Source organism: Cololabis saira, chromosome 18 (assembly GCF_033807715.1).
Source record: "Cololabis saira isolate AMF1-May2022 chromosome 18, fColSai1.1, whole genome shotgun sequence".
In the NCBI taxonomy this organism is placed as follows: Eukaryota; Metazoa; Chordata; class Actinopteri; order Beloniformes; family Belonidae; genus Cololabis; species Cololabis saira.
The window spans coordinates 4,085,414-4,097,811 of NC_084604.1; the positions used below are offsets into that span (position 1 = coordinate 4,085,414).

General features: G+C 44.6%; 1 protein-coding gene across 1 annotated transcript; it reads left to right on the plus strand.

Annotated features, from left to right (window-relative positions):
• The first annotated feature begins 9,663 nt into the window (after positions 1–9,663).
• On the plus strand, positions 9,664–12,061 carry LOC133464713 (tripartite motif-containing protein 16-like). Its single transcript, XM_061746853.1, has one exon. The coding sequence runs from the start codon at positions 9,800–9,802 to the stop codon at positions 11,549–11,551; it is 1,752 nt and encodes a 583-aa protein (XP_061602837.1). The 5' UTR covers positions 9,664–9,799; the 3' UTR covers positions 11,552–12,061.
• The last annotated feature ends 337 nt before the right edge of the window (positions 12,062–12,398 follow it).

Consider the following 12,398-nt stretch of genomic DNA (forward strand, 5'->3'; position numbering starts at 1 on the left):
GGTAGATTTTTTGCCATGATCTCTCTGTACACTTGAAACCAAGAGTAATTCACTAATAGAACCATTAAATAATTAGGAGCCAATAGTCGCCTAAATGAGGGGAAAAGGTGCAGCATTTTCTCATTCAGGGACTGTTTCCATACTGAGCTGGCTGAGCTCTTCTTTAAATGATGACACAGAGCTCAGAGGTCAACAGCTCATCTCCCGGAAAGACCTTAAAGAGGGGGATTAGCTCAAATGGTAGAGCGCTCGCTGCGCAAAGGAAGGGAGCCTATTTTCTCGCCCGCTGCACAAGCATAAACACACGCGAAAATTCAGAATAACGCAATTTCAACCAGAATATACCCAGATACTAAATTCAGGCCATATTTGTGTTCATTATGGGAGCTTTTGACTTGCATGTTAATTGGGGCACCTGGTGCGAGCTGGATTCAAACCCGGGATCTCCGGAACATGGTTCCCATTAGGCAGGGTTGGCTGTAGCGGTAACGCCCTAATGATTAGTCATTGTCTAAGTTTTTATCTTATGTTCTTTTTACACACTTTATTCTCATTTGCTTTTAACTTTTAAATTGTGCTTTTTATCATTTCTTTGTTGTACTGATTTTATCTGTACTTTTCACTTTTAATTTCATTAATTTATAAATATTGTTTTTATTTTCCTTTTCTGATTTTATGTATCTGTAAAGCTCTTTGAATTGATTTGTGTATGAACTGGGCTCTACAAATAAACTATATGCCTTGCATATTGCTTATCTGTTTTTTGCCATAACAATTCCATTTTGTATTTATTATGAACACATTGCTCTGCCTTAACCCCCCCCCTAAAAAATATAAAATGTAAAATAAACAAGTATTGAAATTAACACAAACACACACACTTCAAAAAACTATATACATAATATGAAAGGAACTATACATGAAAGTAAATGTAAATGTAAGTAAATGTACAATATACTGTACACAAGCAAAACCTTATTTTGCTGATCTCTGTTCTTCCAACCACTCCTCCAGAGATTTGCCATTTGAGGCACCTGCACAAAATGTAGCAGTGCCATAACGGCTGTGCCCAAACGCCTTGGTCTTAGGCCGCCCACACTGGCTACAAATGTTAAATGAGACTTTTCTCTCATATCTTCTTTTTGGCTCTCCACTCTCCTCCTCGAGGGCCCGCCGGCGCCGGTTCCTCTGTGTGAACCGGGACACAGGAGCAGCAGGAGCAGGGACAAGTGGAGCTGGGCCTGCACTGGATGCTGAGGCTCCAGGAGCTGACAGTACCAGGGACACAGGAGGAGGAACAAGTGGAGCTGGGCCTGCACTGGTTGCTGAAGGTCCAGGAGCTAACAGTACCAGGCTACAGTCTTGTTGGGGTTGAGCATGAAAGTCCCAAACTGAGCAGACTGTGCAGGTTCTGGTGCTGTGAGGGTTGGTGCAGTGGGTTGCTCTCTGGTGGCAGTAGCGGGCCGTCGGCCTGGCCGCAGAACAGGAGCCTGTCCTTGCAGATTTGGAGGGAGTAAAAACTTGTGCCCTGGTCCAGATGAGAATGGAAAAACCTGTGGTTTCTCCTCCGGTGGTGGAAGCTGGCCCGGGGCTACAGGAATCGGGTTGGCTGGAGTCATGCCCTGGGAAAGAACACTCATCTCCTGGTTCTTCTGCCGGAGTTAAAACCTGCGAAAAGACGACTTGTTAGACATGTTTTCATGAGAGAAGTATTCAGTCAATTTGAGGTCAATAATACACCTGAGTTACCACTGAATGAGTGTCCGCTGATTGAGCTCAAAGAGCTGGATCATTGTACCCGCCAGAACCCTTGGACTGTTGAGTACTAAGTCCTGGATGTGGTGGTAGTCGCGTAGGATCTTGGTTCATCTTGGGGTGGAAACTCCAGCCTTCTTGTCGTCTTGTGCAAAGTGCACAGCCTTATGCACATGGCTTCAACCAAGCGGCTGGTGCTGGGCCACTGAGCTGCCCCCCCAGGATGTCCCATCAAGCAACGCTTGACACTCTCCACACCCGGAGTGACTCCAGACCGCTTAGGAGCCTTAAAGCGGCCACTCGTCAGTCGCGGCTGATGGCGAGGCTGGTAGTCGACCCGCTGCTTGTCGCCTTCAGGGAGAGCGGTCCACAGCTGGATGAGCTGAGTCACCTGTAGCTCGGTGAGGTAAGAAACCTCACGGAGACCCACCAGGTAAATCGCCAGATCCTGGACCTTGTCCCAACCAGAGATGCCATCCGGTCCAATGACTTCTCCCTGATTGATCAATAGTAATATGTGAGCACCCTAATTGATCAATAGTAATATTTGTGAAATAAAATGTAAGTAATATTGGATTGAAATAGCCATGAATGTGTCTCACCTGAGCCTCGTTGGACAGATTCCTTATACTGTCCGGTGCAACCTGGGAAATGTCCGGCAGCACTGACGGGACGTTGTCTTCCATCACGTGACGTAGATGGCCGATCAACGGGTGGTGCAGGGGCCTGAGGTGGAGAGGGAGGAGGACCTGGGATCAACGATGAGGGCCTGTTCTCCAGATCACGGCAGGGGTCGTCCTCGTACAGGACAGGAACTGTGACGTCCTCTGTGGTCTCTTCAGCGAATCCCTCATCTTGTTCATCCTCATCGTTGATTCTCTCCACCAGCCTGTCCTCCTCCTCTGGGTTCTTCTTCTCATATTTAACTAGAAACCCATAATATTGCAATACCTGGAATAAATCTGTTCAGGTGGAGGTGGAAGGACTCCAGAGAGGTGGAGCCAGGGGCACACCTGTAGCAGCACAGCTCCACACCGCCTTTCTTCAGGGTGCCTGTTTTCACGTACAGTGGGATGTCCTCTGGGTCCTGGATGCACCCCACATGTTTCCTCTGCTCCTGCCATATCTGCTGGATCCGCTCGTGGTCCAGCAGAGGAACGCCCAGGGTGTCCTTCCCACTGCTGCTGTCAAACAGACTGATCAACGAGTCGATCAGTCTGCTGGTCTCCTCCACCCCTCTGGTCCTCCTCCTGCAGGGCAGCACCAACTCCTTCCGGGTAATCCGAGTTGTCACCGTCTCGTCCGAGATGTGGCCGATCTTCCTCGCTGCCAGCTCACCCTCCTTGTCAACGGCGAAGAGCGGCAACATCATCCGGATCCCACTCAAAGATGCATGTGGACAGGCGTCCCATAAAAATGCCATATAAGAGATGAGCCTCCGTTGTGACGCCTGCAGCAAATCTGCGCATGAAATGCCAGATGTCGAGGCGCACCTGAAGCTCATCCCACTCGGCAAACATGGCCTTCACCCGACAAGGGCCATGCTGACTGCAGCAGTCTTTGTCCACGTACATTATCTTTGGTGCTGCCTCTCCTGCATCCCTGTACTGCTTCATCAGGCCAGCTGCCATGGCGTCCAGTGCTTGTCCCTCGTCGGCTGTCAGGACAGAGACAAGAACCTGACCGTGCTCGTTGCCCACATTAGTGCACCAGGCAGCTGTACCTGCAGCAGCACCAGCAAGTTTCTTGGTGACCTATTCAGAAAAGATCATATCAGACAAGATTAAAAATCTGTTCATTATGTTTGCATTCAAAATTCTACAGATAAAAGCGACTGTGATAACTTTTTTGTGGAGTCCATCTTGAGGACAGAGCCAAAGATGCTGGTTATTTTGGCCTTCACCTCATGCAGTCGCCCTAAAACATCCCTGGCATACACACTTAACAGCCACTTGGACTTGGGAAGGGCAGGCGGGGGAGGGGCTCAGCAAATGCAGCGGGGTGCACGACAGAGGACCTTGTGAACGGTTCACAAGCCGTCAGGTACTGCAGGACACGCTGCATCCACGCCTCGCCGTGTTCTTCCTGGAGCTTTTTAAACAGCTGAGTCACGCTGTTGCCCAACGTCCTCTCCCTCATCATCCTCAGCACCCGGATGTCACATGAGTATCTAAGGAAAGGAAAGAGTGTAATGTCTAAACAAAAAATAACACAAATGTAAGCACCTTACAATGGTTGACATTCATCATGAATTACCTGTTTGTGAGCAGAGCTGGAAATGGATTGGCTGTGGTGGCCCAGATCCAGCTAGCTTAAGATGTCCTCGGACCAAGCAGGATACTTTTTGGAGCACCGTTTGCACTCCAGGTACAGTTCGGTACAGCCCTGCTGCTATTAGTCGGTGCTGCCACAGGCTGGACGGATACAGAAGAGTGGAAACAACCACATCTTCTGGGGCAGAGTCCTCTGCTCTTCTGTCATATATATGTAAATAAAACAAACAGTAATGGATCCTATTGTCCACTGCAACATCTGATGCAGATGAGTGCTTCACTAACTCTCCAGGTCAGTGTGCAACGTGTGGGTTCACACATTGTGTCAGTTTCCTCGCCATCTTTCTTGGGATGTTGAGGAGCCCAGAGAAGGTGGACGAGAACAACACTTTCAGTGAGTTACGTCTATTGGAGATGATTATCTCTCTGAAGGAGGAGATGATGATGTTGAGCAGCCTGAAGTCTTCTACTGAAAGTAGATCCAGCACCAGCTTTTTTGGACAGCCGTATTTCGTACAGATGTCTTTGAAAATTTTCTTGTGGATTTTCTTCATCTTTTCTTGGCTGAGGTCAAAGTCTTCTCCTTTACCTTTGTTGTGCAACAGTTTAGCTTAGCTGATCAGTTATCAGAGGGTTATTAATAATTTTATTCACAATTATTAATAATTAATAAAGTCGACTATTTATCAAATTGAGTTATCAAAATGATAATAATCCTCGTGGGGCACCACCTGGTTTTCCAGGAAAATGATAACTTAACAGCAGAAATCAGTCTCAAGAGTAATTATTATGCATAGTATAATTGAAGGGTGAAATTCGAGCGCAAGCTCCGGCAACCAACCTTGGCGGCAAATATGTGTAAAATAAACGAGGACGACTTCTGCGACTTCACCCTACTGCGTGCACCAAGTAGGCTCCGTCTCGCCCCGTCCGACTCTGAGACAAAGGAACACAAGCGGCGTTGCAGGACCGGCGAACATGTTTACCAGCGCTTGGCGATCCCTGATGGCTCCTCTTGCGGTGGGTGCAGGATCATCTGGGCAGGATGCCGGGGCAGATGCTGCGCTGATTGGAGGCGGAGAGTCGGATTGGGGATTGCTTAAGGCGACCTCTGCCAGCAGGCGAAAAAGGCCGGGCAGAAGAAATAAAAAGTGGAAAAAGGGAAAAGAAAAAAGGAAAAAGGAAAACATGGAGCTAAAGCTCCAACTTGACCAGATGCCAAAAAAGATGAGAAGCGAAGAGAGAAAGTCTTTTTGGGGCTCTAAGTTTTTATAGTCTCAGGGGAGGTTCTACTGTAAATTCCAGTCCGCCCCTCAGGGGATCACAGACCCCTGCTGGTTTCAGTGGAATTTTCCACCTTGTCTGTGTCCCCAGGCCATGCCCCCAGGTGTCGTAAACTTTAGGGTGTTTCCTCTGGGAACTTTCCATTGTCTTGTCTTTGTTCTGGGGTCATGCAGCAGGGGTCATAACTGACCATGGCTTCGGCCTTTTTACCGGTCAAAGCCTGAAATGTTCCTAATCATGAACTCATCATCGTTCCCTGAGTTCATAATCACACCTGAATTCATCATCACATGACGGTGGTCCCCATCTTGAGTCCATATTTTCTCCAAAAGCCAGTTATGGATGGCTTGAAAATCCTCCGGACTGCATGGCAGCTGTACTATTTTAACAGCTCACTCTATCAGGGCCTCGACAACTGAGCTGACAGCAACTTTGCGACTGTCCAGCTCCTCTTCTTCCTCCCATGTGAAGGTGTCTGAGGCATCTGACTGGGGGGGGTGTCAGCAGCACACAGCAGACATCCACGTAGGCAGGTGGAAGCAGCAATGGGATGACCGGGGATTGGGGGGGGACCAGGACCTCAGGCCAGAACGCAGCTCCCGAGGCTCCGGCCTGCAAACATGCACAAAAGAGAAAAAAGGGGGGCCGGCACAAGAAACTACAGGAACGATGGAAAAAATGATAGCTATGAGATATTTATAATAAATAAAAATGGTAATGGAGAAGAGAGGAAGGGAAAAGGAGAGGAGAAGAAGGGTGAGAGGCACCGCCCAGTGGATCATGTCGGTGCCCCCCTGCAACATAAGCCTATAGCAGCATATCTACCGCAAAGCTATATTTGAGACTAACTATTATAGTCTTGTTCTATAGCTGCAACTATGACTACTGACTCTAACACACTAGAGTTTACACTACCTAGAGATTTATTTACCAACACCAGCTAGAGGTTTACTAAACACTAACTATAGGCTTTACTAAACAGAAAGGTTTTAAGTTTAGTTTTAAAGGTGGAGGTGGTGTCAGCCTCCTTAACCCAGATTGGAAGTTGGTTCCATAGTAATGGTGCCTGATAGCAGAACGCCCGCCCTCCAAATCTACATTTGGATACTCTAGGAACTACGAGTAAACCTGCACTCTGGGAACGGAGAGCTCTGCCAGGAACATAAGGCACTATCAGGTCTTGTAAATAATGCGGAGCTAAGCCGTTTTGGGCTTTATATGCAAGTAATACAATTTTAAATTGGATTCTGAATTTTACGGGGAGCCAATGGAGCGACGCTAACACTGGAGAGACGTGGTCTCTCCTGAGGATTCCTGTCAGTACTCGCGCTGCTGCATTTTGGATCAGCTGGAGCCTATTCAGCAAATTACTTTGACATCCTACTTTGACATTTATGTTTATGTTCATGTTCTGGATCTCTGGAAAGCGTCTAGAGATAACATCTGTTGTATTAGACGCTATATAAATAAAATTGAATTGAATTGAATTGAACATCCTGCTAACAACACATTACAGTAATCCAGTCTAGAAGATACAAACACATGAACTAGTTTTTCTGCATCGCTCTGCATCACTCTGCGAGAGGATTAAAACAATTAATAAAACATTTCAATGACAACACACACTCTGGAAAACTTATGCTATACTTTCTAAAGTCCCAACCTGGCAAGTTAATGAATTGTTCAGTGCAGCTCTGTCATGACCAACTTCTTATTGATACTCATGGGAAAGCTTTACCTCCTCTGATTGCAGCTCTGTGACTCCGACAGTCATCTAGCAGGGAGAGCAGGAGCAATGTGAGAACACCTGCGGGTTTAGAGGTCATGATTAACCTGAGCATTGTCCAGGTTAGAAGAAAAACAAGTCAAAAAAGATATTGAGTTATAGATCACTAAAACTGGACACCCAACCAGACCAATATCTTTGTTTTAACCCATTTTTTATGACACAAATTTATTTTCTTGTTTCCTAAGAACCAATTAGAAAATATACATTCAAGCTGAACATTTCAGTATGGATTGCTGATTGTCATGTCAAACATCTGGAACATCTGTATGGGACAGTCTCCGTAAAGCTGTAATGCTGGATGTATGGTGGTGGATACATGAACTTCTGAGCTTCATGGCCTGATGAATGACTGACCATGAGGTGAAACAACCGTCAATCAAAAGCCTCTAAATCAATTTAATTCTATTAATCAACCGACCTGACTGGTACTCACACATATATATTATATATATGACTCCTACTACTACTTTTATGACAAAAATGATGTAATATGCTACATAATGAAAACCATGATGTTTGAAGAAAAAGTTGTAAAGCCTACAGAGTTTAAAAGATAGAACAAGTAAAGTCTTTCAGAAACTTTGAACCAGCAAAGTTACTATCAGCTCTTCACGCTACAAAATCCATAAATCTGATTCTGCCATGAAACTTGCAGTCAGTGCGGCTCTAGTTCAGAACAATATACAGACTACGGTTCAGAGGAGAAACCTCCAACCACCGGTTTAAAGGTCATAGCATACAGATGGTTCCAGTTCCATGCGATGCCACTCACGCATGATTCTCACGAGATCTCATGTGAGAATCACGTCTCTTGTTCGAGGGGGGTGGAGGGGGGGGTCACCAGAGGATGCAGTGTAGCCAAACACCCACCAGGGGCATCTGTGAGCAGGAAGACACCGCTCAGCCCACAGCAGCAGGGAGCCAGAATTATTATTATAATTGCGTGAATCTTGTATCCCGTGAGTGAAACAGCCATGTTAATTTAGCACCATCTGTATCTCTGCTTACTTAAATCATACAGTAAACTCTACTTTTCTGTCCCTATCCTGTTGATTTAACTGATACAATGTAAGTCTGTACTCAGTTTTCCTCAACGAGGTTCAGAACTAAGTTCATCTGAGTAAACTGGACTTCAGTTCCTGGAGTGAACACAGAAGCTCAGCAGTGCACATGCTCAGTGGAGCAGTTAGAGGAGAACGCTCAAGAGATCACGTGGACAAAAACCTTCAAAGAAGATTTTCTGGGTCTCTTGGTAAGTTATTCAAAGTCTTTCAATTGCCAGTTATTGTTTTATTACTTAAAACTGAATTTTTGGTAAGATTGTTTTTTCGTCTGGGCATATGTATTACACAAATCTCTGTTAGCTAACATTAGCCAAGGCAGGCAACTAAAACCGTTATTATCATGTAATTAACAGGATAATTTATACTCTTAACTTTAATACAGAAATGATGTGGTCATGATGCGAGTGCTAATTTGAGGAAAAATTACAAAAAAAAGAGGCAATGTTTGCTGGTGCAACGTTCACACATGGATGCTGTTGTTAAAGCATTTACCATGAAAGCAGCAAATGTTACAGAAACTTTAGGAATCAGAATTACACGTTTTAAGAAGGGAGGAGAAGAGAGAAAAAGTGGCAAAAGTGAGTCCATGTGCTTGGCTCATGGTAATATATAAATTAATTGTAATGTAGAATTAAATTATAATGCAGGTTAAACATGGTGATGCTGTAAAAACATGTGCATGAAGAAACTTTTTCGATCTGGACCTCCTTAAATCATAATTGACTAGCCCTGTCATCATTTTTTCATTTCATTATCCTGCTTCTAAGTAGCATTTACACATTTGGTAAATTAATTTGGGCAAGACAGAAAGACCACAGAAGCAACTGAGCAATAAGCTCATTTACATTTGTATTTTGTATTTGTAAAGGTATATTTTTCAGACTCAGTCACAATGTTTGTAACGGATTCAGTTATTAGGTCTTTATTCTTCAGTGTAGGTGGTCCTATAGGAAGACTTTTTCATTATATAAACAAAGTCATTTTGTTATAAATCTTTGTAAAAACTGTTAATCCCCCAACTTCTGATCATGACAGCTGTTTAAGTTTTACATTTTACATGGCAAATAACTGAATTTGATCACTTTAGTAGCCCTATATACTATGTAGCTTCTTTTTTCTGAATTTTAAATGTACAAAAATGTCACTTTATATTTTTCCACAACCCTCTAGATTTGAATTTTTAAACCGAGTCACAGTCACCTCACCAAGAACTTTTTTATTCAAATTTTTATTCAGATAAACAACAACAGCTCTGAGGCTAAATTAAGCATTTATCTATTGTATCATTGTTGAGAAACTGGAATTACAACTATCTGGAAACGTGCAACGTGAGACTGATGGTAGTTTTGAACAGGAACGTTTTCTGTTCTGAAAGAGTTAAAGTGTTTTCTCTCAGACAACCTCTCCTCCTGAACTCTGATCCTCATAAACCAGCAGCTCCACTCTGGACACGTTTCCTGGTTCCCTCCCCTGCAGATCTGCAGCTTGAAGACGGGTCTAAACAACATGAGCTGAACACTGAGAGTTGACGCCCTCTGTTCTCTGCACACACACATGATTTGTAGATCAGCGCTCAGACTAGTTTCCCTTTTGAGGAAGTGAAACTGTCTCAGTCTCAGTGATCGAGAGTAGAAATGGCGCAGAAAGGAGTTCAGCTGGATCAGGAAACCTTTTCTTGTTCCATCTGTTTGGATCTTTTAAAGGATCCGGTGACTATTCCCTGTGGACACAGTTACTGTATGAAATGTATTAACAACTTCTGGGATGAAGGAGAGAAGAAACTCCCCAGCTGTCCTCAGTGTAGACGGACTTTTACACAGAAACCTGAGCTGGTGAAAAGCACCATGTTAGCAGCTTTAGTGGAGGAGATGAAGAAGACTGGACTCCAAGCTGCTCCTGCTGATCACTGCTATGCTGGACCTGAAGATGTGGCCTGTGATTTCTGCTCTGGGAGAAAACTGAAAGCTGTCAAGTCCTGTTTAGTCTGTCTGGCCTCTTACTGCCAGAAACACCTTCAACCTCATCATGATTCATCTACATTCAAGAAACACAAGCTGGTGGATCCCTCCAAGAACCTGCAGGACAACATCTGCCCCCATCACGGTGAGGTGATGAAGATGTTCTGTCGTACTGATCAGAAGTGTATCTGTTATCTCTGCCCTGTGGATGAACATAAAGGCCACGACACAGTCTCAGCTGCAGCAGAAAGGATGGAGAGGCAGAGAGAGATGGAGGTGAGTCGACAACAAATCCAGCAGGAGATCCAGGACAGAGAGAAAGATGTGAAGCTGCTTCAGCAGGAGGTGGAGGCCATCAATCAGTCTGCTGATAAAACAGTGGAGGACAGTGAGGAGATGTTCACTGAGCTGATCTCTCTCCTCCAGAAGAGAAGCTCTGAGGTGAAGCAGCAGATCAGATCCCAGCAGGAAACTGAAGTGAGGAGAGTCAGAGAGCTGGAGGAGAAGCTGCAGCAGGAGATCACTGACCTGAAGAGGAGAGACGCTGAGATGAAGCAGCTCTCAGACACCGAGGACCACAACCAGTTCCTCCACAGCTGGCCCTCACTGTCCCCACTCAGTGAGTCCACACACTCCTCCAGCATCAGCATCCGTCCTCTCACACACTCCTCCAGCACCAGCATCCGTCCTCTCACACACTCCTCCAGCATCAGCATCCGTCCTCTCAGGTACTTTCAGGATGTGGCAGCAGCTGTGTCAGAGGTCAGAGGTCGACTACAGGACATCCTGAGAGACACGTGGACAAACATCTCACTGGCCGTCACTGAGGTGGATGTTTTACTGTCACAACCAGAACCAGAACCAGAACCAACGAGCAGAGCTGGATTCTTGAAGTATTCATGTGAAATCACTCTGGATCCAAACACAGTAAACACACAACTGTTACTGTCAGAGGAGAACAGAAAGGCGACTTTAATGAACAAAGATCAGTCTTATTCCAGTCATCCAGACAGATTCATTAATGTTCCTCAGGTCCTGAGTAGAGAGAGTCTGACTGGACGTCATTACTGGGAGGTGGAGAAGAAAACAGGTGTAATTCGTGTAGCAGTTTCATACAAGAATATCAGCAGATCAGGGGGGTGGGAGGAAAGTGGATTTGGAGGAAATGACAAATCTTGGTCACTATATTGTTACTTAGACAGATATATATTTTGGTACAACAACATCCAAACCTCCATCTCAGGTCCTGAGAGCTCCAGAATAGGAGTTTACCTGGATCACAGAGCAGGAGTTCTGTCCTTCTACAGCGTCTCTGGAACCATGACCCTCCTCCACAGAGTCCAGACCTCCTTCACTCAGCCGCTACACGCTGGAGTTTGTGTTTACTACCCTCCTGGAAACTCAACTGAGTTCTGTAAACTCAAATAGACTTATTTCTTCTTCATGTTTTTATTGATTTTCTTTTCTTCTCAGAGATGAACGTCTCAAACTCTGATAGATGGAGGGACGGTTTTGTACCATTAGTTGATGTTTTGTTGTTATTTCCTCTTTTGGAGGTGGAAGTTGTTCTTTTTTAGTTTCACCTGGGAAATATTAATAATATCAATATCTTCTATTTCAAAATAAAAACACAGAAATAAGCCTGTGTTGTAATTGTTGTTAACTATTAGTTTTGATGTGTTTTTATGTTGTATTTCTCTTTTCTTCTCCTCTTTATCTCTGATATCATGTCTGCATTCACACTGGTTTCCTCGTTCATTAGGAAACCAAATGTTCTTGTTTTCTAAAGATGAAAGAATTTTCTGGACACGAGAACAAAGTGAATGATTTCAGAAATGTTAGTGACAGCAGCAACGCAGCAAACAGTTCAGTAAAGCCTGTAGTTGGTGTAAACGAGTGTGTTGGGGCCGGTAGTCACCGCTGCAGCTGCAGGACCAGACTAGATCTACAGATCACATGTTGTTGATGTCTAAATCTGTTGAGGATGTTTCATGTTTCACAATCTGAATATTTAGTAAGAAATAAAACTTCTGATGTTCTAACAAAGTGTTTTCTTCAGTCTTCATTCCAGGATTTGACTCAGATCTGAGGGAGAAAACATGAATCTAATATTCAAGTAAAACTCAGGCATTTTTCCTCCTGAAACATCACAAAGTACAGAGTTCATGTTCACAACAGATCATATTTCTGGATTTAAATGTGTCTTTACTGATTTTACTGCTCTTGTTCTGGCCAGACTTCACTCAGAAAAGAGGATTTAAATCTCCACAATCCT